This window comes from Camarhynchus parvulus, chromosome 1A, assembly GCF_901933205.1.
Source record: "Camarhynchus parvulus chromosome 1A, STF_HiC, whole genome shotgun sequence".
In the NCBI taxonomy this organism is placed as follows: domain Eukaryota; kingdom Metazoa; phylum Chordata; class Aves; order Passeriformes; family Thraupidae; genus Camarhynchus; species Camarhynchus parvulus.
In genome coordinates, this window is record NC_044586.1 from 63,933,668 (window position 1) to 63,960,164 (window position 26,497).

General features: G+C 42.9%; 1 protein-coding gene across 4 annotated transcripts; it reads right to left on the bottom strand.

Moving 5' to 3' along the window:
* Positions 1 to 262: 262 nt before the first annotated feature.
* OPTN (optineurin) lies at positions 263 to 16,670 on the bottom strand. Of its 4 annotated transcripts, none has more exons than XM_030959943.1 (14): positions 16,620 to 16,670; positions 15,798 to 15,974; positions 13,886 to 14,088; positions 11,582 to 11,725; positions 10,449 to 10,525; positions 8,272 to 8,406; positions 7,095 to 7,176; positions 5,721 to 5,836; positions 4,902 to 5,051; positions 3,838 to 3,931; positions 3,031 to 3,189; positions 2,230 to 2,360; positions 1,406 to 1,485; positions 263 to 1,257 (listed from the first exon to the last, which is right to left on the bottom strand). In XM_030959943.1, the coding sequence occupies exons 2-14, from the start codon at positions 15,961 to 15,963 to the stop codon at positions 1,136 to 1,138; spliced, it is 1,659 nt and encodes a 552-aa protein (XP_030815803.1). In that variant the 5' UTR covers positions 15,964 to 15,974; positions 16,620 to 16,670; the 3' UTR covers positions 263 to 1,135. The 4 variants fall into 4 exon arrangements, with proteins under 4 accessions (XP_030815803.1, XP_030815802.1, XP_030815800.1 ...); XM_030959942.1 differs by having other exon boundaries at positions 8,272 to 8,403; positions 11,582 to 11,728; XM_030959940.1 differs by having other exon boundaries at positions 11,582 to 11,728.
* Positions 16,671 to 26,497: the final 9,827 nt, after the last annotated feature.

Below are 26,497 nucleotides of genomic sequence, written 5' to 3' on the forward strand. Positions count from 1 at the left end.
TGAAGCTATAGATGATCTATAACGGAAAATAAGAATCCAGAGTCCAAAAGTGATAATTAAAACAACAGTAACAACAAGCAAAGTAAAAAACTTACTCGAATTACAACAACAAAAAAAGGATTTTCTCCTTTTTGTTGAGATAAAAACACCTGGGAGGACAAGAATAGAACTAATCCACTACAGTTGTTTCTACACAAGCTTTTCCGACATAGGAATTTGAAATCCTGTTCCAGTCTCCCATGTACTCACAGGCACAGATAAATTCATAACTGTCATAGATTTATTTTGATACGTGAAAATCCACTATACTCTCTTTAAATTAGGTTACATCCATCTCAGTGCTTTCTACCACAATACTGTACAAGTTCAAATGCTTGTATTATAATAAAGAAAAATTAAGACAACATCATAAAAATTAACAGTTCTATAAAACCAAGTGACTTGAGTACAGCAGGAGCTACATGTATCAGACCTAGCTGATCCGTTTTAAACCTTACCCACATCTGGCTAAAGCAGGAAGTTACATAAGCCATCAAAAATGTAACATCAGATTAGTATGGTCACAAGGGCAGCAATGAAATGGCCAGCTGGAGAAAGATAAGGGTTCACTTCAAATTCTCGATGAATACAGCACTATTCCATTTTGCTGAAAGCTTCTCAAACAGGTTTTTTCTTGTATTACTTTCCTGGTATATAGTATGTAAGAGATGAAGTATTTACAGGCTCACATATATTTTATATATATATATATATATATATATATATTTGATCAGCAAATATCTCATCTCTCCTCTGACTTCAGTGATTCAGCTCCGTTCTGCAGAGTAGCCATAGAGCAGAGCACTTCAGGGGAATGTTCCTGAAAGGTTTCATAGCAGCAGACACACTGCAAGTTCTGTAGCACATCCATGTTGTTAATCTATGAAAACTGCTTCCCTAAAGCAGATTACAAGAAGATTAGTCACTACAGGACACGGGAAGAGTTTTTACCCTTTTCCCATTGAATTAGCAAAGCAAACCCCTGAAAACCTCCTTCATAGGACATAAGAGCTGAGCATTATTTGAGGAAGAAGGAAAAAACCCCCAAGTGTTTGGCAGGTGAAATTCCAGAAGACAAAGAACTGGAGGGCATCACTCAATTAATGCAGTCCATAACGTGAATCTGCAGGGTGTCCAAATCAGGTAGAATTTCTTCACATTTAGGACATGAATAAATAGAAATATTCCGCTGCTCTGGCCAGTCTTGACTATTCGTTCCTGCAAGCAGAGAAGATAAATGATGAACTATTCTATTACCCAGTTTTGCTCTCTGCAGAGAGATAAGCACAGGGAAGCTGTCTGCAGCCAAGCAGAGCTGCTTTAACCTGAACCTGCCCCCGAGGGCTGGAGAAGGTGCCTGCAGTACCTCTTTGGACAAGGTGAGGTGAGTGCTCCCGATTCGGCATCCTGGCTCCGTGGCGACTCTGCATCTCTGCCAGAGAGGTTCTGTGGGGAATAAACAGGTCAAGGGCTCTGAAAACAGACTCCTGTCAACTGGTCATGCATTTAGTTCACAACTACTGCTCAGAAACAGGGCCTAGAAATGCCACTGCTTTGTGAGATCATGCCAGAGGTCTGCTGAAATCAGGGTCATGCAACTGACACCAGTAGCAGGATTTAGGCAGCCACACACCTAGGGATCTAGGGCATCCTTCTCTGGAAAACTCCAAGGACTCTCAGCTGTTCAGGGAAAACTACAAATTTGCTTTAAGTAGAAAAGCAAGTTATACCATAGAAAGGACTCAGTGTGCAGTTAATGTGAAATGTAACTTGATTCAACTACCACAGCACTCGGAACTGTGTATTCACCACTGCCTCCTGGAGAAGGAGCAGATATCCCTGGCACACATGCAGGAAGATTAGCTGCAGAATCACAGCTAAAACTGAGGCCAAAACCCAAAGAAACTCACATGGATCAACAGAGAGAATTTACCAAGCATGAATCATCCGAAATGAAAACTTACTAAGGCACCCAACTAAGAACTAACACACTTTACAGAGATTCTACCAGAAAATTGAGAAGTCAGCCAATTCTTTTTTTTTTCCTCCTTTTAAATTCAAATTAAGCAAGAAATGTCTGCAAAGTTATTTGCCTTTCTACTGAGATGCTCACAAAGACAATGTTGGTCAATACCAGTACACAGAGTAACAGGACAGTGCAAAGGCAGTTCAGCCAAAGTCTGTTCTCACCGGCCAAGGTCTTCAAAGTTTTGCTGCTCTTTTAGTAGGTATGCCAGCTGGACAGCCAACTGCTCCTTCTCCTCATGGATCTTCTCTCTTGCTGCCCTCTCCGCATGGAAATCAGAACAATAAACCTCCATCTGATCAGAGAAATGAAATCAGACTGAAAATTTGTAACTTTGACTGAACCATATTTGTATATTACATGTAAAAATCACAAATCTGTATCATAATCTGCATCTACTCAAACCACTGCAAAGCCAAGACCTGCACTTCTCCCAAGGTGAGGGAGACCTAATGCTTTCTGGACTCTGTAAAAGATACTCTGAGTGTCTTACCTGGGACACAGGTACTGCCTCTGCTGTACAGAGGCAGATAGGAGGCACAGACAAGCAGTGAGGAGGTGACTTGACTGAATACACTGACATATCTGTGGCTCAGATAGTGGAACCAGGCCAAGATGCCAGTTCCGTGCCTTAAATGTGAGGCAAACCCTTTTTAGTCACTTAACACATGCTGGTTTGAGTAAAATCATTCCTAAAACATATGCAGTGATTCTTAGGCCAGTGGTTCTAAATACACATCTACTCCCAGCTTCTGTTTGTTGTGCCAGACTCCAGCATACACAGTTCCTCCTAGAGCCCTAGAATACAAAGGCTCTGCAAGTATCTGCAAGACAAGCCAAGTAAGGGGTGTTATACTTTCAAGTTGAGAAAACGTATTCAGCACTCCAGAGTGAGCCATTAAATAGCTCCTGGTTTCTGAATATTGGATGGGGGAAGTAGCCGGTTTGTGCAGAAGAGCTGATACCTGAGCACGGAGCACAGACATAGTTTCAAGGTCCTCCTCTTGCTTAGCAATTATCTGCTTCATTTCATCTATCTGGAGCTGCTTTGCAGCAAGGGCTTGTTCTGCCAACTCCACCTTTGCTGTCAGTTGTTCCACCACAGCTTTATCTACTCTGTCCAGCTGCAAAGAAGAATTGTGATTACGACATGAACTCCTTGAAGTGAAAGTTTGCTTCTTACTCCTCCTGTCCTTGGAAAAGGTTCCCATTTTGGTCAACAAAGGAACTTGGACTAAGACAGCAGTGGTGACTGATATTTTACCTTAAAGATTAGTTTTGAGCTTTCAAACTACATTGTATCAAGTTAAAAGACAACCCCCTAGTGGACACTGTAAAAGACGTTTTCCCAGTTTCTGAAATTACACAGAACAATGTGGCACTTCTATGGTGCTTCAGTTCCTAACAAGGCCTCACTGTGGCAGGCATTCTATTTAAGAATACAAAAATGTTTAGAGATTTACCTTCCCACATTTTTATAAATGATGCTGCAGGAACACTGATGTATCTATCACTTCTGTCTGAGGACTGGACTCTGTGCTGCACTGCACTGCAGATTAGACCTTACCCAGAAAACACCATGGAAGTACTGATGTGTGGATAAAGTTTTCTTTAACTGACAGCACAGGATCTACGTTTATCAGAGCAGTGCTGCTATGTAATTATGTAAGGGATGACAGTTGTTTCCTGACCAAATCTGATCCTAAAGATGTTCTCCCATCCCTTCCCCCTCACCCCTAATTAATTATGATTTCTTCTTGTGATGAGTTTACCTCTTTGAGTTTCATTTCATCTATTTTTTTCTTTGCCTCAGTGAGTTCTGGAAGGAGTTTGCTATATGAATCCTGGAGGTTATTGTATCTTGCCCTGTTTATGACAAGAGATGAAAATTAGAAACAATTATTTGAAACCTAAATAATGTTAGAACTTAAAAAAAAAAAAGCCACTACCAACTCCTTGCAAATCAGTGTGCATTTCTGGTGAGAAAAAGTCATGCCCCATGTCTCAACATCTCTCTTCCAATGAGTTGTGTGCTGCTCTATCCATGGATTGAGTGCAAACCAATGTCCTTACTGATCATCTGCATTTCATATTGAAGAATCCATCACTCAGTTTTTTTATATGAAGCTCACAAATTCTGGTCAATGTAACACCCTTCTTAGGAAGACATCCAAGTCTTGACTCAGACTTCAAGTGAAGGAGAATTTATCGGAATAACCAGACACAGACTCTGAAGACAATGAGCAGCTTCTGCAGCAGCTGAAGACGTGTCCTTCAGGAAGCTCAGCCTCTCTGACCAGCTTGGACTGACATTTTCACACTCCTTACACGGACTGCACACGAAAGGGAGCAGGGAGCCAAAGCAAACAGCCTCTCTTTACCTCAGCCTGACCACACACTTGATTCTCCTAGTGCAAACATACTGTAGGGATTGCAGACCTCTTCATTAATGTCACTTTCCCAGCACTGTCACCACCTGACCTGTCCCTGCCCTCCAGGATGTGTCCACATTTACCCCTGCTGGTCAGTGCCACAGCTGTTGTCACTTCTCTGCTTCCTCCACTTGTATGTTACACCCAGCTCTATTCCACTTTGGAGTTTATGATTAAAGGAAGATACAAGTCAGAGTTCACAGCTCAACCACTCCTAAGGGAGGGGTCCAGTAGAGGAAAGGGTAAAGACTTCTACTTCATAATCTAAAAACACAGCATAATTTCAAAGGGTACAGGACACAAAAGTAGTATTTCAGATTCAATTCCCCTTTGGCTGGGTTCCCTTAGACTTCTCTTCTTCACTGACAATACCTTCCTGGAATACAAAGCCAAATCATACTCACTTTTCTTCATGTGTCTTGGCTTGTTCCAGCTTGACCTCTGCCTGCATGCTCTCCACCTGAAGTTCCAGCTTCTTGATGGTGTAAATTAGCTGCTGCTTCTCTTCCAATTCTGATGCAGCAGCCAAGCTTTTTCTTTCCAGTACCTGGCACCTGACAGAAAAGAAAAAAAGGCTGATCTCTTCTCTCACCCTCTCCTGATGGATTTTTCCCACGAGGCATATAGCAAAAAGAGTATTTGTATGGCTCACTTTAAAGGCTTATTTTGATGAAAAACACGGAAAGACAAAAAACAGTCTATGCACAAACATCAGAAAACAAAGCTATAGAAACCAACATTTATTTTCTTTACTATTACGAATCTCAAAGAACTGGAATTTGACAGGAAACTAAGCAAAAACAAAGTGAGGGTCTTGTAACCACTTTTATAACCTACACAATTTCCTTCAAAAGCCCAGACAGCTCATGAGAAAAGGTTATAACCAAGTCCCTTGGCTTTTTCCCCTAAAGCCAGAATAGGGATTGATTATGTGAAGGAGAAAACAGAAAAGATTTTTTCTTTACATCATGAAGGGTTACAACCCAAATCTTGTAATTCAAGGCACTGAGGTTCTATTTGCAGAACTAGGTTGGCAGCTCAGATTTTCTGACAATTGCTGTATTTCTGCACTTCACCACTTACAAAGAAGGAGCACTCTTTACAGCACTTCTATGAAACAGTTATTTAAGTTGGTATTTGCAGAGCTGGTGAGTTTCCCAAGATGGGAGTTGTCATACAAGTACTGAGTGTCATGACAGAACTTTTGCTCTTCTGAGCCTTACTTTTCTTGCAGTTTCTTCTGAATCAATTCTGCTTCTTTTAACTTCTCATGGGCTTCCTGAAGCTCTTTAAACAGAGCACAAACTTGCAGATTCAGGGCCTCTACTTCACTGCCAACCTTTTAGAGGAAAAAAAAAGAAAATTACATATGAACAATTCAAGATAGTAAAGTTACAGGCTAAGAAAAATAAGTAGGAACTCTCACTCTAGAGAAAACTGCCTAAGTTAGTTTGCACAGTTACAGTCTATACTCAGTAATAAGCCTCATCTGCAAGGCTTCACAATTATTCCACACTGCATCCCCCCATTGTTCCACTGAAGATTTACATTTTACCACAGAGGCAGGTAACATGAGCTCTGCTGGCAGGAGCCTCTGAAGAAACACAACAGTGTACATGGAAACAGCTGCCAGCACAAGCACAAGTGCTGACCTCAGTGTCCAATGAGGAGTGTTGGGCCCAGGCTGTAACTCAGGCAAAGTGGAGATAAGAGCACTGGCAAACATGAATTAACTGAGACATCATCTGCTTTCCCTAGGAAGAGCATCTCCTAGCCTGACTGCAGACTGGTCTTGTTTAACCAACCCAGCCCTGCCCTAAAACACTCCTCCTGACCTTCAGAAGGCCATATGTCTCCAGCAGGTCCCATAGCATATTTCCAAGTCCCATGCAGCACTTCACAAACTCACACACCTCACATAAAAGCACTCTTAGTTGCTTGTATTATGGAGTTGCACTGAACCAGCATGGACCTCCAAGGCTATGGGGTTGCACTCTCACCTCACACAGAAACTTACAGCTGCAGGCACAGAAGCTGAAGCATCTGACTGGAGCTGAATCCCACCCCCAGCACTCTTTCAAATCTTAATTAAGAACATCAGGACTAAGTTTCTGCCTGGAACTGTGTCTCAATCCAAAATAGTTATGCCCCACCATTGTAATCCCACTAAAAACATGAACAAATCTAAAGCAGGTGCCATATGAGCTCCACATTTAAAGTCTGTTTTACAGTATGCTGTCACTGGATTCTGTTCCAAAAGCTGACTTAGGCAGCAGTGAGGAAATTCACACAGTCTAGATGATTTCTGGAGGTAGAAATTATTGTATTTCTCTCTGCTAACTGGGCATGGCCAGGGCAATGTGGTGTAACTGCAGTTATGCCAAGCTTCGTGAATACTTGGCCCCCAGTCCCACCCCTTTGCAGTGGCTGCTGTCATGTGGAACCACCTCTAAGATACATCAAAGTTCACTTCCATTACCTGTTCAGGACAATTGCCCTTTGCTCCCTGAGAGCAAGTAGAAATCTAGACCCTGAGGTTGGTGACCTCAACAAGTCAGCTGTATGTTGTTACATCTTGACTGAGGACAGGAACTTACAGCTTCTGAACTCTCTTCTTCCTGTTCAGTTTGTGTCCCACTCTCCAGGCAGTTTCTGGTCTCCTTCTCCAGCTTTGACAGTCTGGAAAAAAGAAGGTGCCAATAATGATGGATTTGGCTTATGCTTCAGGTGAGGTTGTGACTATACAAGGATTTCATGCAAGTGATGACTCTCTTTGTAACATCACAGCCACAGAAAAACCACAAGGCAGAATGGAAAGCACAGACATGCAGGAAGGCCTGCACAATCATGGGGGTTCTTGAAGAACACAGGACACTGTACATTTAATTAAAATGGATGTGTAAGTCTGCAGGTGTGATGAAGGTCATGACATTCAGTCCAAAGGGACTGATCTCTGGTACAGTCCAAAACTGCCAATTCTTTGGAAAAAGATCGTTCTTCTCACTGAATCCAGTGATTAATATTGTCTCTGTTTTCCTGTGGTATTTTCAGGGGCTGAGGTTTCTAAGAATTGTTTGGTTATGGCTCATTACCTCTTCTAGGAAGACCACATAAAAGCAATTACTGTGACACCAACCTTTCATAGCAGATAATGTCTTACTCTGTTTCTCTGAAGTGGGGATCTGGAACTGCTTGGGGAATTGGCCACTCCTGAACAGTCGTGCTGATTTACACCCACAGAACTGAGCTGAGACAGATCTTCATATAGGTCTCTCCGTGAAAACTCTCTCTTAGGAAAGTTTGGAATTAAACTTATTTTAGACATTTCTAAGGAGCTTTTGCAAGCTCACACACTGCTAAATGTAGCATGCCAGTATCACAAAGAGGACCTGCTCTAGACACAGTGATTTGGTTAAGGCCGCACACAAAGATGATTCATACAAAGCCAAATAACTATGGAGGAGTGAATGGGGAGAACAGCCTCAACTAGTCATCCTATCTTTCTGAATAACCCAGGGATAGTTCAAACCCAAGAGGAAATGGGTCATTTGCCTGGATCTGTGGCACTTCAGGAAATCAAAATAAAATCCCTTGGAAGAAAACTGTGGTTTATCCCTATGCAGAAAACCACAAAATATTATTACAACCGAGTGCTCAGAAAATTCCCCAAATCACACCAATATTTCAGCTTGTTGCTGATCATTCAGAGACTTGGTAACTGCAGCAGCCCTGAAAGAAAACAGCTCCAAATGTTACAGTGCACCTACTTCATACCTCTCTCTGTGATCCTGCAGCTCCTCCTCAAGTTTTTCCCTCTTCTGAGTTTCATTTCTAAGGCTGCAGAGCAGCTGGCTCACAGTTAGCTCTTCAGACTCCAAATTCTTCGATTCATCTGCAGATTTGCTCCTGCTTCAAACCAAACCAGATGTAAATAACAACAGCTACCCCTTTAGCAGCACACTCCCTCAACCCTAATGCTGGAATCCAGTCTGAGAGGCCACCAATTCACACAGTGCTGGAAACCAGTGCTCTGAGCAAAAGGTTCATTCCCAGTTGCCAACAGCCAAGACCAGTAGCCACAGCCCCTGTGAGTGCAAATGAAGGGCACAGGCAGTCCCCTTCCAGCTGAGGGAACAATTTAGCACTTAAGCAAGGGAAGCAAAAGCAGTCATGACAATACAAAACCCAGTGCACTTATTCTGACCTATTTTGCAGCCTTTTCTGCAAAGTGCTGCTGCCCATTCCTACAAACAACTTTTTCTCGCAATAAAGCATGGAACATTTCTACCTCTGCCTTGCTCCTTTATGGAAAAGAAAGCATATCCCACTAAAAATGGTCATCAGAAATCATGTTCAGAAAAAAATCTCTTTAACACTTCCCTCCTCACATTCTACAGCTCTTTTCAAAATTGTATTTTGCTACTGTAAATTGAACCAGAACAAATACAAAGCTCCAAAAAAATAGGATAAAATACTGTGTTCCATTATATCCATTTTTATGGCCATCTAGACACAAAGTCAAAATCCCCAAACTCTATGGATGACAGGCAAGTTAGACTGTATATTTCAGTCTCAGCTGTAAAACAGCATGTGTTAAAAGTTCTGCTTTTGTAGTTCAGAAAAGAAAGGAAAGCAGAGTCTTCTGTGTGCTTCTGAGAGCTAGAAATCTCTGGTGAGCAAAATTCAATACCCAAAAGACAGTGTTCAGCCAAGATATTTTAAGTAAATAACTTTTATCAGGAGATTTTTAGTGCAGTTCTACCCTTACAGAAATAAATCCATCCTGACTGGATCACATTTCATTGAACCTGTTAACAGCACCCGTCTAAAGTTTCAGCGCTGGACAAAGGCACGTGGTGACACTGGAAATATTTTAAGAGCTACGTATGCCCCCTGTTCTTGTAGATATGGCCCAGATTCTCCTCCAAAGGTAAGCAAGTTCCACAGGGAATATCTTCTCATAATCAGTGCTTTCACAAGCCACAACTAAGCTCAATACTTGCAGCTTGGTCTGTGGTCAGCAACTCTTTCAGTTTTGTCCACAATTTTAACACCCTTTTTTTTTTTCCTCCTTCAACTTCTTATCTGCATGCTGAGGGACAAGTTTCTCTGATATTACACTGAAGCACTGTTCTCCCTTGCAGTGAGACAGGAGTGACAACATGGAGCACAGCTTTCTGGCCTGCTATGTCCTTAGCATTATCTGTATTCTTCCCTTTACCAAAAGCAAAGGCACAAAGTAAATAAGAGTTCAGCCAAAACCATCTAGCTGCTAAACTGGGCAGTATCCAAAGCAGAAAGTTGAACAGTATCAGATGTCTATGTCCACGAGGAGTAAAGGTTCAGCCAGGGGCAAGAAAGTCCCTTGTGTCCTGGAGCTGATGTAAAGATCAAATTTTGAGAAGTAACCTGAACAGAATGCTGCTACCTTAAACCCAATAACCTGAAAAGCAAGGACTGTATTGCACTCTGTGTCTACCCCATCATGGAAACACTTCATGCCAACCACACTCCAACAGGGTCAGATCTGAAAGACTATAAGACCTCTGACTCTTACCAACACCAGTATAATTGGGTAGAGGACAGATACTCTATTAGATGGTCTCCAATTATTAGGAGGGAACAAGTCCCTGCAGCCTCTTTGTCCTTTCTGTTTGGCCTCCCTTAAAAGCCTGAAGAGTTGGCAAGTCAGAATGTCCACAAATGCCTGGCCAACTTGCCAGAATATGCACTCCCTCTTATCAGCTAGTAAAAATTGGAAGGAAAAATGTCAGAGAGCTGAGGCTCTTTTACTGCATGCTAGGAGGTAGAGCTACTGCAATGGAGGGGTGCAAAGCCAAAGAAAAAGAGGATTTTCTAATGCATTCCTCATAGAAAGAAGTTCCCTTACATTGGAAACAAAACCCAAGGCAGAAGTCTGAATCACACATATCACACAAGAACCTACATACATGTAGACAGCAACATCACTGGGCATTTCACCACTATTCTCTTGATGCTCCTTTGCAGTTCTATTTATTTCCCCTTCCTAGGAGAGAAAAAAACCACTATTAGCTCAGTATTTTATCTAAGCAGAACAGCAGGACTTTATTTATTTAAGGAATGAAGAAAAACAGGGAGAATTGCTATCATGGCAATACAGATATATAAAAAAACTCCCACAGATAGTCTTCATGTTTGGAAATTCTTAATTTAAATACTTCACATGCCTTTCCCTGTATCTCTTCCAGCTTGATTAGAGAATAGGAACAACAATGAGACTTGCCCTTCTCCATTCATCAGCAACTTCCACAGCCACTCTCCCCTGTGAAGATTACTGGGCACCACACAGCAAGTCAATGACACTGCAGGTGACTTTCAATATAACCCTAGAGATCACTCTCCAGCCTCCTAACAGAACAACTCTTCTTTCCCACTACAAACCTCACTCCTTGCCAAACTCCCCACTCCTGCAAACCCCACTCTGTAGCCCAAAGGAGAATCCTTCTAGCAAATAAAAAGGAGAATGCACCCCTACATTTTCTCTGACAACTCCAAACCATTTTTAATTACATTTTAAAAATTTCTTGTTGCATATCTACTTTCCAGAGGGAGGATATGGGGAATAGAGGGGTAGCAGAGGCTACATTTTCACATATCAGTTTGTGAAGATTTTCCAGATACAAGAACAGTAAAAAAAGTACATTATTTTGCCTCTAGGGAATACTCTCTAGAGTTTTGCACTTAGGTTTTGTTTGCCTGCATCTCTATTTATCTGTCAGTAGGAAGTAAGCCCTGTTTTCAAAAGAAAATACCCCATTTATGCACAGGTGCTGCCCCTTAACAAAACACAGTACTGATGTTCCCAGAAATTTCAACTAAGACAAGACTTAACATTTTTAATTAGTGCAATAGAGGCTATCCATGAAATTAATTTGCTTAGAGCTTTAGAGTGGAAGGACATAAAATAATTCCAAGTCCTTTAAGACACAAGTGCTCTACAGCAGGTAATCTGGGAATGACAGAAAGAATCAAAGAATGACAGAATTATTTAGCCTGGCACTTGGCTGCAGGTTACTGTGCTCCTGTTGTTCCCTTTACTTACATTCATCCCAATCTCCACAAAGGAATCCTCTGCTGAGATGTTCAGCTTGAGCTGCAGCTCTGAAATGATGGCGAGCAGATCTGCCTTCTCAGCCTGGAGCCGCTGCACCTGGGACTTCAGCTGCCTCACTTCCTTCTCGGGAGCCTCCTGGGATAAACACAGCCTGCATCAGCCAACCAACAGGGAACAGCAGCCCAGGAGCACACAGCCTGAACAGAACAGTGTCCTGCATCCCTTCTCTTCTCTTCAGGCTTGCCTGAAAACCCCACAGGACAGACCCCTAAAGTATGTTCTGGTTCACTCAACAGAAGAAGTTTAAACTGTGAAACCAAGTAAATCAAGCACTGGGCATCTCACTGCTGGAAAATATGGGATTGGTTCTCGAATGCACACATAATTAGGATGTAAATTTTTGCCTGAATCTGTGCCTTTTGTTACTACACAGGGTATCAACCAACCTCCAGAATTATTGCATTTTTTCACCCATATCCCTATTCCTCTTCTCCTAAATCTAACCAAGGAAGAAAAGACCAGTGGGCAGAGAGCTTTCCCACACACCCCATTCTTAGCCTTTCCCCACCTTCTAGCTTCTTTGTACCCCATTTCCATGTATAAATCTTCCCAATTCCTTGATCTTCATACAAAGTCCTAGATCCCTTCCACAAAGTCTGTCCCTCAGAGATTCTCCCCAAACTTCCCTCTTTCCAATTAAAATCATCTCCTTTGCCTTTTCCCTTTCTCTAGGTTACTCAAAACCCTCTCTTAAGCCTTTACATAACCAGCAAGAATCATTATTTCCTCTCCTTTAAATGGTGCTCCCCATTATGAAACTTTTCCCTGTTTGTTTCTTCCTAATTTTGTAATCTGAGCTTTGACCTCCTGATAATGCCTTTATAACTGCACATACCATCAATGCAAATGCTGAACAATTCCTGAAGTCTGAATGACATTCTAAGATACGATTGTGCCAAATCTCCAAATTATCTCTGTGTTGACAGTGCCTCTCATCCCACAATACCACTCTGACCCTATGCTGCCTCTGAATTTTGTGCTTATACTGTAAGAGGATGCATTTAGAGTCAGTTCCAGGGAATGAGAGAGATTTTAGATTTCTCAAGCAGGCTGGAAAACTCTGGCAACAACATACTTCAGGCATTCAAAGTACAAGAAGTTCTACAACAGACAGAAAGATTATAAATCCTCTGCTTCCCCTTAAAAAATATTCCAGATTTAGGAAATTCTGAACAATTTATGAAATCCTGAATTTTCTTGAGAATGCTGAAACACAGCTTTCCTTCTGTAAAGACTGTGTAAGTAATACTTACACAATCACACTATTTAAACATGACTTTCTTCCCCCTTGCATCTTCTGACCTATTGGCCAATTTTGATTTACATGCTGAAACATTTCTTACAGAGTTCCATCAAACAGTCAGGAGAAGGGAGAGTCTACTAGTGACTCTGTTGAGAAAAAGGTTAATGTACTCATTTTTCATCAGACAACAGAGAATCCACATGAGTCTTGGAGGTACCAGACACCAGAACACATCAGTTTGGCTCTGCATGAACTTCTTAATTAACTTTTCACATGACCATTTGGGACACAAAGCAGGTTTTGTTTTGATCAGCTTTGCCCACAGATGCCTTCAGTACCACCTGCAAAATGTTGCCTGGCTACTGTGCAACCACCTGCAACATCAGAAATGATGTGTAACAGAGCCAAAGGCAGGACACAGAGAGAAAGCTCAGTCAGACTCAAACAGAGCAGCAGAAGCACAGATCTAATCTGACCTCAGTAAAAGAGCTTTCAGAAAAGAAGACTGATATAATAAAAATAGATGGCACTTTTTTTTTTTTTTGCTTGTTTACATGTCAACTTCTCCCTGGAAACATGCTCCTGGAAACATGCTCCTGGAAACACAATAAAAAAAGCAATTAAGTGATCATGAGAGACAGATAATCTAACAAGTAAAGGGAAGGATAAAGTAAAGAGATATCCCAGGATAAATGGAAAATTAGCAAGAAATGCCAGTTATTTATTATGTAAAAAAGTTTAATTATTATTGTTTACTAAATGCTAACAAAAAAAAATTATCTCAGGTGTGCCATAATTTTCTGTTATTACACTCTGAAAGGCCTCACTTTTTATAAAATAAGTCAGGGGAAGACCATTTCTTAGAGCTAAGGATAAAAATGGAGATATTAACAAATCTCCAAACCATCCCAGTGTGATGCATCCTAGAATCATAGAAGGGACTGAATCCACCAGAGCTTCAATTCAAATCTAACCAATTCCTTATTTACCATTTCAGCTCCTTCTTCTCTTTCCTTTAAGCTCTGAAGTTGCTGCTGTAGCTGTTCATTTTCAATGCACTTGGCCTGCAAGCACTGCTTTGCCTCCTTAAACTTTAACTCATAAAATTCTCGCTCTTCTTTCTGCTTCTCTCTCCAGGTGGAAAGCTCCTCATATCGGTCCTTCATAGCTTGGTTGTGCAACTTCATGGCTTCTAAATGGCAACCAGAGAAAAGACATTGAATCACATCAATACTCTGTCCATGAAACAGCAGATTTCCACTACACTGAGCTCAGCATTCTTCAGCATCAAATGGGTTGGCAATAATTAGGTGTGAAATATGAGCCTCTGTCTGGCGTACCTTAAATACCAAAACTAAACTTATCATAGTCCATTAGCACTATAATAAACAGCTTCAAATCCACTGCTGAAATCACATGCTCACACTCACTGACTTCTTGACTTTTTCCTAAACCAAGAAGCCAGAAGGATTGCTCACAAGAGATACTTGGTATCTTGCTGTGTGTGGTATTCACATGATCAGCCCAAATGAAACTGCTGAACTGAGCTTCTGAAACTACTGAGACTTGGCAGGGAAAACATCCTAGACTGGTGAATTACTGCAGGAAAACAGATGCTATCAAATCAAATGTCTCAAATATGCCCAACAACGCTCCCCCTCAATGTGCTGTTACATTTTAGTTAAATGGTATGCTCTGTCTCATCCCTCGGAAATGTATGGTTTATTTGGTTAAGATTCAATTGCAAGCATAGAAAAAATATACCAAACAACTTACAGCCAAGTCAGTTCCCTGTAAGTAACAAAGCCAGTATGTAACAGTATCAGTCTTGCAAAATGCTTACAAGATTTTTAGGCAGTCAGTGAAATTATTTTAGACATGCTTTTTTTTAAGCAAGTAACTCAAAGCTGGTTACTTAAAAATACTTTATACTTGTACTTTCCAGTAACTTCCATTACATCCTGATGTCATATGATAAACTGCCCAAGAATCCTTCAGGTTATGGAAAAAAATTATAGTCTGGAGAATGGTTCTGCAAGTTATGGGTTACAGCAGCTGTAAATATGTCCCAAAACATCTTATATAAGACTTTTTAGCAAAATACCAGACGTATTTCTACAAACAACTTTCCTGCTAGATTCCCATGAGACAGAAAAGTTGGACCACGTCCAAAAATGATTCAGGAAGAATTTAAACACCAGTGTAAAATCACAATACAGGAGATATGTGACTTCATGCTCTGCTGTCAAATAAACAGTGAGATACTTCTGTCTTTTACACAGAAAATTCTCAGATCCCCCAGATTTTGCTCTAACCATTTAAAGGAAGAAGTAACTGACACCTAAATTCCAGATCCAAAAGTAAATGTATCTCACACGAAGGACTCAAATCACTAGGAATTTTCAGGGAAGTCTACTGGTTTCTCCCAGAGGTACCCTGCCATAGCCACCATTCCTTTTTGAAGTATGGAAGGTACAGTACCCACCCCTCCTAATGCAGCTTTGGCAAAACATCAAACAGTTCTACAACACAAACAAAAAAAATCTTCTAGAGGTTGATGAGCAAATAGCACATCATAGGAGGAGATTTTTCATGTCACCCTCTAAAACACACAGTGCTTATATATAAAAGTCCTTATATATAAACTGAGGAAGTAAGTCACCCTTACATTGGGCTGTTCTTGCCCTAATCTACCACACCAATTCAATTTGATGTGTGCTACCAAATATCCTATTGATGTGTAATATCAAACTGACATTGTCACTTGCAGAGTTGTTTATACAGCAAATGCTACCCAGTAATGGCAGACAAGCACAGAATTCATGCTCATAGCACAAAACAAACCCTTCAGAAGAGACTTAGGGCTCTTGCATTTCAAGACCAGCTCACGTGTGCATTCACCTTTTAACTCATTGTTCTCAGTGATTAGTTCTTTCATCTGTTGCACCATCTCTTCCGGGGTGTAGGTGTTAAGGGCCGGGGCTGCCATGCTGTCCACTCCATTTTCCATTTTACTCTTGGAATGCTCTCCATTTTCAGCAGGACGGCCCTTCGACTTGCTGGACATCTCTGAAGCAGCTGTTACAAGGTTTGCCAAGAGCAAACTTTCAATTTCTTGCCCAATTATAAAGAAAGCATTACCACACACTCATTTTATTAACACATGCAAGCCACATGCCTTGCCACAGCACACAGGCACCTTCAATCCCTCTGACCCGGCTACACCAGAGTATCCGTGAGTCTCCATTAACCCCCCATGGGCCTAAAACACACGATCCCCAAGAGGTCTTCCGGGATAACCAACCCTTCCTCAGGAGCCCATTTCTTTGGGAATGAAACGAGACTCGCGCCTCTCCCACTCCTTCTCATCTCTGACAGCACCCGGGCCCCGCCGCCCGCCCGCCCTGTCGGCGCCCCGGCCGAGAGCCCGTTTCCGCTGATTTTTAACTTTCATTTTCGCTTTCCTGTCCTCTCTTCCCGTTCTTCTGCATACCCCACCGCGGTGCAGGGGAGGCTGCGGTGACTGCACCCGCCTCTGCCCAGGCACGGCCGCTCCGTCCCTGGGCCAGAGCGGCCCCCGGGAGCCGCAAAACGGCGCTTCCCCGCCTTGCCCTTCCTTCCCGCAGGCCCACCCCGGATCCGCCGAGTCACCGGGCAAGGCCGGCCATGGCGACCGCCACCTCCCTGCTCTGGGCTGGCCTCAGAGAGCTCGTCCCCACTCACCCCTCACGGCGCGCCCATGGCCGCTCAGCCGACGGACGGACTGCCCGCCCTCCCCCGCCGTCCCCGCCCCCGCCTCCGCCTCCGCGGGGACTTCCCAGCCCCGCGCCCGCCGCCGCCTCCCGGGCACGCCGCCTTCGCTTCCTGCGCGCTTTCCCGGCTCCTGCCCTGAGGGCGGCCGGCCCGGCCGGGGCCGGGAGCCAAGTCCCCCATGGAGCTACAAGGTGGCGTGGGGAGCACTGCCCCTGAGGGGGGAAAATCCTGCGGGTCCATGAGGATGGAAAAGACCTCTGAGATCTTCGAGCCCAGTTTATGACTGAGCACCGCCTTGTCAACCAGGCAGTGGCACTGACTGCCACTTCCAGACTTTCCTTTACGGTCACCTCCAGGGACGGTGACTCCACCCGTTTCAATGTCGAATCACCCTTTACGTGAAGAAATTCCTCCCAATATCCAGCCTAAACTTTCCCTGGAACAGCTTGAGGCCATGTCGTCTCGTCCCGTCGCTGATTTCGTGGCGGCAGAGCCCGACACCCCCCTGGCTGCACCCTCCTGTCAGGGATTTGTAGAGAGCGATAAGGTCACCCGTGAGCCTCCTTTTCTCCAGGATAAACAAACCCAGCTCTCTCAGCTGCTCCTCACAGGATTCATGCTCCAAACCCTTCCCCAGCTCCATTTCCCTTCCCTGAACCCCCTCCAGCACCTCAGAGTCCCTCCTGAACTGAGGGACCCAGAACGGAGCACAGCACTCGAGTGTGGCCTCAGCCCTGCCCAGTACAAGGGGCAGGAATGGCTTCTCCTGGCGTGAGGCAAAAGACAGGATCGAGAGGAGAGTGTGAGGTGAACAAAAGGGAACTTCATTGCACAGGACATTTTAGTGATTTTTGCCACAGGATCAAATCAATTAGGAAGGGTTTTGCCATGTTGTGGGGATATAGTCCATTAATGGCTGTCAAACGATGTGGTTGGAAGCCTTTAAATGGCAGATTCCCGGGATGGGGTTAGCCGGGGTCATTCACCCTGCACAGCCCCAGTGCTTTGTGACTGTGCTTAGCAGGATGTGGGTCTGGGAGTTCCTCCACTTCCAGTTCTAAAGCAATAAAGCCAACCAGGACATTTTGGTTCCTTCATTTACGATATGAAAAACTGTAGCCGCTGTAGCTAAAATGTCAGTTTCCGATGTGGCAAATACCAACCTTTGATTAAATAACCCCATGGCTCAAAAATAAGCTCTTTTGATTTGAAAATGCTGCTTTGCCATGTCCTAGGAGTTGTGAACTGCCTATTGTTTAATTAAATTGTGCCCTTCCATGGGCTGGTCTCCCCAGCTGCCCTCCAAGTGCCACAGCCCGGTATTTCCCAGGATGAAGAAGTAAGGAGCCCACTGGATGTTTGAATGGTGGATACTGGCAGGGAGGAGTCCTTTTATAGGTTCAGCATTTAAACAGGATGTAGCTTACAAATCTGCCAAGAAATAAAGCCAGCAAACATTTGGGACCACCTACATGGCGCAAAGAACAGGTCTGATAGCAGATTTATGCATGCTGAGTCCATAATCCATGTGCTTTTTGCTTACACTGCTAATGAACAGAATCTGTCTCCTTGATGGTAGAGTGAGATCTCTGTGGGAGGGAATATGATTTTGGAATTGCTGTCATCTCCCATCACTGCATCTGTGGCTGGATGTCAGACAGGAGTGTATGGGAGTTAGAGGGGCAATAAAGAAACCTTCTGAGAGACTGAGGAACAGAACTAGCAGCTCATCATGGGTTTTTATTTGAGCTCTAAGTTCTTGCAGACAGCACGACCTTACTGCACGTGCAGCAAAGAAAATGGAATTTTACTTGTCAGAGCAGTTTAAATAAATATTTGCTATTTTTTTTTTTGCACTCCTGATAACTATTTGTTCCCTCAGTAATCCCAGGTCTGGTTTTAGTATCCAGAATTAATTTTTCAGAGCAGATCTTATTTAAGCCACAAATACCCACATTCTGGGGGAGTAGTTTATCTTTTCAGTGTGTGTTTCACTGCAAGTAAGATCTGTGTATCTCACAATGCTTTGAAGAGATCCAAATGCAAGAATTGTCCTTGCCTGCAGTTCTAAAATGGAGGTGGGTTGCCTGGAAGCAGAAGTCATATATCTGATTCTAATTGCAGTTTGCTTTTTAAAAGCCAAAGAAAAATTACAGTCCTTGTAGATACAGAAGGGAGATAAATAACCAAAGAGGTTTTGGGAAAAATAAAAAATATGAGACAATTTATTTACATGTAAAAAAAAAAGGCTTCTGTCTAAGGAAGATTAAATTGTTTGCACAAAAGTTCTGTTGCACATCAGCCTTGTGGGAATACAAGGGATAAAGCAATTGTTTGGGCCCAGCTATTCAGATTTTTTTTTCACCACAGTTTCTCATGTGATGAATCCTTTTGACAATTCTGCACGTTACAGGTGACACACAGAAATGAAATGTGTGGGCTCTGTGTGGGAAGGAGATCTGTTCTGGCTCTCCTGGTGAGTGGTCTGAACTGCTGGGCTGAGTTAGGAGTGACCAATCTCTCTATGCCATACAGCACAGATAATAAATATTTGGAGGTAAGAGGTATAAAAGTGTCCAGCTTTCCCCAAACCACTCCATAACATTGTTTTGCAAAAAAAGGCATTGTTCATCTCTGGGTCTGCGGGCTCAGATGCAGTCAAGTTACTAAAGAAATTTCCTTGTGGCATCTGAGCCATGGAAACAGTCTTTGTGTACACCCTGACTCCCTAGCAAATGTGGGAAAATTCAGTTTAGCTTAGTCTGAAATGCTGAAGAATTGTGCTGAATTATCACATCAGTCTGGGCTAACATCTTAGGTATTGTTTTTGCAGTTATCTGGGAGCTGAGTCCTGAGAATCAGCCAAGGCTTGAACTTTGGAAAGCTTTGGTACAAAGAACATATCTCTATGAATATCTCTCTATATATACACTCAGAGCTTACAATTTATCCATCTCTCTGTCTGTTGTGGATTATGTGGAACTCATGTGCCTCTGAATCTCTTCTGCTGGCTTTTCTCTTTCTGTCTTTCAAGTCTCAGCATTGCCTTCTAGACTGTTGCTGCAGTAGCTGCTGGAAACTCCTGATTTTGGCCAGGATCCCATGGATAATGTACAGACATAACCCAAAGACTGACTTTTCTCTCAGGACACAAGGAATAGGCCCTATCCTGTCTGGATCATGTCCTCTGAGCAGCTCAGGTGCCTAAAGAGGCTTTGCCTAATCTGCCACAGAGCTATCTGCATGTCTGTGGAAGAACTACTAACCTTGATTAATACTTGGCCCTCTTGCCAGCATAAATGCTGGAGTGTTTGCTGTGACTTCAGATTTGCTGATTAAGCTTAATTTCCAGCTGACAGGTAATTTGAAAACACCATCAAGATATGTTCTTTGCAGGCTTTGAGCAGATTAAGTGGGGGAGAGGGGTTGTTATAAAGCACATCCAACTTCTGCAGTCAGCAGTACGCTGTGATGAATGTCACCATAACCTAGAGAGAAGTAAGATGATGAAATGCAAACATTTCTTCCAACAATTAAGTACTACCATGGCCTGGGGAGGGCTCACAGCCAGCTGGTAAAATTTACATTAAGCAGAATCAGGCCTTAGATTATCATCTACAGTAAAGCAGCTACAAAGAGCATGAAAGTCAGATGTATGATCTGAATGTTTGTCTGCCACTGACAGATAGTAGGACAGGTTAAATCTGGGATCATCATGGATTTTTGATTATCAGTTCAGCATTGAATCTATTGCTATTGATACTGTTCTTACCTTCCAAGGGAAAATCATCAAAAAGGAAGTTCAGGAAGCCAAAAGATGACAGAAATGAAGTAGTAGAAAAAAAATGACCCAAGGTCCTGTTTTCAATCTAATAACCCTGCTGTGGGCAGGATATGTGAAGCAAAGTGCCAAAGAATGTGTCCAACTAACTGCTTTTGGCCCATTGCAAGTTTAATGCAGTGTGCTGTGTACCTCTTTCCCTCCCACATAGAGCCAAATGGATAATTTCTTTTACAAGTCAGTTATATAACACTCCTGTGCAATGACACAGGAGAGTAAAGATGCTCTAGGACAATTTTTGGATGATCTAATACAGAGAATGCTGGAATGTAGGGAAATTGTGATGTCACAGTTTTATTTTTCAGATTTTTCCTTCCTCTAGTGAGTTGCAGTTTGATTGTGCCAAGTTGCTGGAATTCCTCACCAGCTCTGATTTCTTTCTTGAAACCAACTTATTCTGTCATCAGTCAAAAATATTCTGTAGGTTTTTTTCCTAATAAATTTAGTGATTTGAGTCAAACTAGCAAAAATATCCCACTTATGGACAGTCTAGCATGAGCAGCAGAAATGAAAAGTATTCCACACTATTTCCTCTAGGTACCTGGCCCTGCCTTAGGAGCTCTGATGACAAAGTAATTTTCTGCCTGTCAGTAAGCTGCTTTAGAAGTTTTGCAGAGGAGAAGAGCAAAATGTTAACCACAGGTCTGATGGTTTTGTGATTTTTTGTCTGTCATTGCAGAGGACATGACCTGGCTCCTGGCTGTGGAATAACTTGTTCAGGTCCTTGTTCAGGCTGTCTTCTCTTTCATGACTGCTCAGCAGATACTGGTGTCAACTCAGGATGCAGTACATTTCACTCAGCAGCTGCCATGCCAAAAATAAGATGGACAAATGTGAAGAAAATCTAAAAACCAAACTGACCACCATCCTTGTTTTCTCTTTCCAATAGATGGCAGCAATTCTCTTTCCATATCGTCAATGGATGAACAGGTCAGGAGCTCCAGAATACCAGACGAATTAAAAAATACAGGCATCTTTGCCCTTTTCTTTTGCTCTTTCTGTGTGTGAAATTTGCACCAAGAAGGCAGCAGACTGAGAAAATGTCTGAAGCCCTTGGAATGTGGCACTGCTGCCAAGTACAGCCGTGCCAGGAAAACACAAGCAGGTCAACCAGCAAACGTGACTCCGGGCTCAGAGATGTGGGAGGGAGGTTTTCTTTTGCCTAAGAATGAAAAAAAATATAAGTGGGACTATTTTAGGGTTTAATTGAGAAGGAATGGGAGAGCCATGGAAGAAGGGAATGGAACATGAGGATTCCAGGTCAGATGGAGAAGTCTTGGACAGCCAAGGAGCAATGTCAGTGCACCTTGTGCAGGAAGAATCACACACAGCGAACTGTCCCCTTGGAAGAAGTGACTTCTTAATTTTTGTATAAATCTTCAAGAGGAAATGAAACAAGAATGGAGCTGAGGAAGGCTCTCTTCAGAAAGGTCTGTGGCAAAAATCTCTGGCAGATAAGACTGTTTTCTGTATCCTGAAATGCACCTGTGTTCCTCATTAGACGAGAACAGCTCCATACCACCAGATGGGCCATGGGGAGGGATGAGCCAGGTTCCCATCACACATTATGACATAAAGAAAGCATTGCTTCCTGGCTGCAAAGAGATGGTCAAAATAAAAATATTTAGATTTAACATTATTTTAAATGTAAAAAACCCGTTATATTATTTTAAAAACATTATTTAAAAAAGTATAACTCTCAACTATAGCCTGGAGGCAAATGAGTTCTTAATGAATTTTGCCACTTAAATCCTTTTAAAAAATATCTTTCTAATGTTTTCAGTCATACATGCCCCTTATTTTCTTTCTACCTCAAATGTCTTGCTCAGATTTTTGGTTGAAGAGCTCTTTGACTCCACAAGCTGCTTTCCTGCTAAATGTGGAAAATGTCACTCTAGTGGGCTGTGTAATTGCACTCCTCACTATTTCTCTTTTTACACAATCTGGAGGAGGGACATAGTGCTACCCCAGTGAACTGAGCTGCACTGGCATTTTTGATGGGATGCAGCAAAGACAAACCACTAAGAGGAAAATTCCAGAACATTCTGGAGGCTGTTACAGTACAGAGTTTCCCAATAAGACACCCCAGATCACAATTCTGATAGGAGCTAACTGGGTTTTTTTTCTGGAGCATCTTCTGGGTCTACAAGCCATGAACCCTCAGCAGTACTCCAGGGGACATGGGACCATATCCTTATCTTGCTCTGGAGATACTGTGGTTTCTACTGGCTGGAAATGAAGCTTGCAAGCCCATCTAATAAATTGCAGTATTCCCAAATCATTTAAGGGATATTCTCATGTTTCACCCTTGGCTTGTCTCTGTGATGGCTGTAGGAATACCCCAGCATACCTGGCAATATAGCTGCTGCAGGGAGCCTTGGAGTGCAGTTTGTATGGTGCTTAAACCTCTTTGAGACAGCACTGCCACTGAAAGAAGCGCAGGTGGGGACATACAGACAACCAGATCAGAGCGAACCAGGCCAGAGGTTTTTAACCTGGATCAGTTTTTACCTAAAGCAGTTTTGCTTGTGTTGACTCAAATATGCTCACACAGTTTTGGTAGAAGGCGGGGGGGAAGTATCCCTTGGGCCTGTTGGAACAGGTCCAGAAAAAGGCCATGAAAATTAAAAGAATGCTGAAGCACCTCTCCTGTGGACAGGCTAAAAGAGTTGGAGTTGTTCAGCCTGGAGAAGAAAAGGCTCTGGGGAGACCTTGTTGAAGCTTTTCAGTACTGAAAGGGGGCTTGTAAGAAAGATGGAGAGAGACTTTTTAACAGGACTAGTAGTGACAGGATAAAGGTAAACAGTTTTAAACTGAAAGAGGGTAGGTTTAGAATGCACGTAAGAGTGATTTTTTTGCAAGGAGGGTAGTGAAAATGGGCCCAAGTTGACCAGAAAAGCTATGGATGGATGCCCTCATCCCTGGAAGTATTCAAGACCTGGTTGGATGGGGCTTTGAGAAGCTTGATCTAGTGGAAGGTGTTCCTGCCCAGGGCACTGGGAGAGCAGTGAATACTGGGAATCATTTGGTTTGCAAGAAAAAGTAGAGAAGGAGAACTTTTCTGAGGCTATTTGAGGCAGTAAACTCAGACTGAAATTTTGTCAGAAAACAAAGTGCTTTTCAGACAGCTGAGGGCGCTGAGCACTTCTTAAGTGAGGTTGGTGTTTTGCAGGTTTGGGCTTTAAGTTACAGCACTAAAATGCTCTAATCACACATAGCACTGCTGGTAAGCAAAGCCTGGGCAGGGGCTCAGGGTCCAACACTGCCAATGAAATGAAAGACCCAGAGCTGGTTAAATAACTGCTTATGTGCTTCAGTAGAAGCATAAATTTATTGCCTTCATGGCAATAATTTTAATGGCACCTTGAAAGAACTCTTTGATCACTGATTTCCCCTTCTGAAGCAGCAAGGTTTTTTTTAATTTATTGCAATTTCAAGTAGCACCATAAAAGTAGAACTGGAGAAAAATGTTAGGCTTATATACCTGTATATTTTTATTCTGGTCATCTTCTGTCAGTTTTCTCTCATCCTGGTTTTATCCTTATCACTGAGATCTGCTTCTTTGCATGACACACCTTTGCTATAACCACCACCTATAGCTGTCCCAAATTTCCCAGGAAATGGCCTCTCTTGTGGTGGAATGTGCATTTTGGGCACGTCTGTTCAGGTCTGGAAAAAAGACACAGTGATTTCATTTCATCCAGACTATGATGCATGATTCTTTTTAGGGATTTTTAATATAAATCAGCTTTCTCTGGATTCTCATTTATCTTGCATTGATTTCTCTAGTTTATTCAAGCTTCTTAAAATCGTTCTGTGGTTTTTGTTTATTCACCAGTTTTTATTAGCAAATCCTTAATTCCTTAGTGCTTCTAAAGCTTCTTAGGACACGAAACAATGCTTCTGATTTTTTAAACTTTTATTATTACCTCTGGTGGTATGAATAAAAATTAGTTTACTTTGATGAAATACACTTAATACATACACTTATTTTATTGAAGTCAAGTAATTACTGCAGCTAAAGTCTTTCTTAGTTGGATATTTCATGTCTTTAGAAAAAAGGTTAATCTACTTACTGTGGCAGACATTTCTGCAATTTTTTCAGCTCTAAAGGGACATCTTAGCTTAGAAAGTTAAGGATTTTTGAGTCAGTCAATTGCCTTGTTTTCATCCACAGAAACTTTGATTTGCATTTTCAAGTACTGGTTATTAAATTAAAGGATCTGTGACTTGCAAGGCCATTTGACATTGGGCATGTAACATCTCTCAGTGTCTTAGGTTGCAGGATGTGGCTGAGGGTGTGTATTTTATTGCCATCTGTTACAGGGGGGGCAGTTATCTTGTGTTCATTGGGCAGTTTCCTTTATGTCTTCCACAACCAATCCTCCAGGGAGATCTCTCCTGTTCATGGGCCAGTGAGTGTCCTTGCATGGCTGATAAAATTCCATCATCCCATTGGGACATGCTCTGCCCAGAGAGAGGAGCCAAGCATTCCTACCTGGATATAATCTGAGATTTGGAACAACACAGGCAGCCTTTTCCCACTGGATTTCCAGGGGAGCAGCTTTTTTCTCCACTAGATTCCCAGAGGAAGACCAGACCCACCTACACCGCCACTGGATCTTCAGAGGAAAACTCCACCCTTGTACAGGATCCCTGCTCCAACAGAACCACAGCTGGCACTGCAGGAGGGCTGCAGCCATCACTTAATAGGTCTGCTACCAAAACCTGACCCATAGGGTGTCAGGTTGTATTCTGACTCTGTCAGTGGGGCTTTTTGTACTATTGCATTTGTATTTTTAACTTTCCTAGTAAAGAACTGTTATTCCTATTCCCAAATCTTTGCCTGAGAGCCCCTTAATTTCAAAATTATAATAATTCAGAGGGAGGGGGTTTGCATTTTCCATTTCAAGGGATGCTCCTGCTTTCCTTAGCAGACTCCTGGCTTTTCAAACCAAGACACTTAGGTACATGTGTGCACGGTGAGTCCCCCACATGGAGATAAATGTCTTAATTTAGGGTTTGTATGTGACAATGTGGCTGTGACAGTGTCTCCTAACCTGAGCTGTGCAGAGCCTCAAGGCATGGCATGGGCCACCTCATTTTTTGTTCGGCTGCCCTGGTACCTAGGGCTCTACATTTTGTCATAGAACAAATGTCTTCCTCTTTGTCTTCTGTGACCACACAGCCAGGCTGCAGCTGGCATGGGGCCTTTGGGAGGGATTGGCTTTCTTCCCTGAGCACAGGACTTGGCTCCTGAGCTACCAAGCTCCTTGGTTTCCCCACTGAGGGATGAAGCACAGAGAAATTATTCTGCAGAGAAATGGCAGAGCACATTTCTCCTGTCCCATTACTCTCTTCACTGAGAAAACATAATTTCTCAGTACTCATAATGTGGGATTCCTAACCCATCTCAGCATTTCCAATGATATAAAAAATGCCTTTGTCAATACATAAGTTCCTCATGGTAGAGCCAGGCAGGACCGGGACCATCTTTTTTCTCCACATGAAGAAACACCTGGGTATTAAAGGAAGAGACGTGCAGAAGTCCAGATGCCTGGTTAGATGCAGACTGATACCCAGATGTCAAATGGTTGAATCCATGTTTCTGCCTGTCAGATCTGCTGGGGGGTGATTCAAACTGGAGTTATTTCTGAAGGGGTAGCCTGTGGGTGTTCCCAGTGGCAAGTGATCTCTCTTGAGTATCTGTCTCCTGCTTAACATTTTGTCTCTCTTTGGCCTTTGGGTGCTCCAGGCAGCACACAGCTATCAGACCTGGGGGGCTGTCTGAGGGGCATGGGCCTCTGGGCAGGTCAGTGTCTCACAGGTGTGACCCATGAGCTCTGTGGGATGCAATGACATAAGACAGAGGCATTTTATCCCTCCTGCCAGCCTTTCTGCCTCCCTCTGCAACTCTGATCTCTCTTCAGCCAGGACCAGACCCAGGTGGGGCTGATGGCTGGAGGCTCTGGATCCAGCTGCTCCACTGGAGGCAGACTGCACCTCC

Bases quoted from the DNA above. Each gene is read 5' to 3' on its own strand.
- OPTN (XM_030959940.1), bottom strand. From the start codon at position 15,963: ATGTCCAGCAAGTCGAAGGGCCGTCCTGCTGAAAATGGAGAGCATTCC. The intron at 11,729-13,885 runs GTAAATAAGGAA...TGTTTATCCCAG, and splicing joins GAGAAGAAGGAGCTGAAATG to GAGGCTCCCGAGAAGGAAGT. The intron at 5,837-7,094 runs GTAAGTTCCTGT...TTCCTCTAAAAG, and splicing joins AAGAAGAGAGTTCAGAAGCT to GTTGGCAGTGAAGTAGAGGC.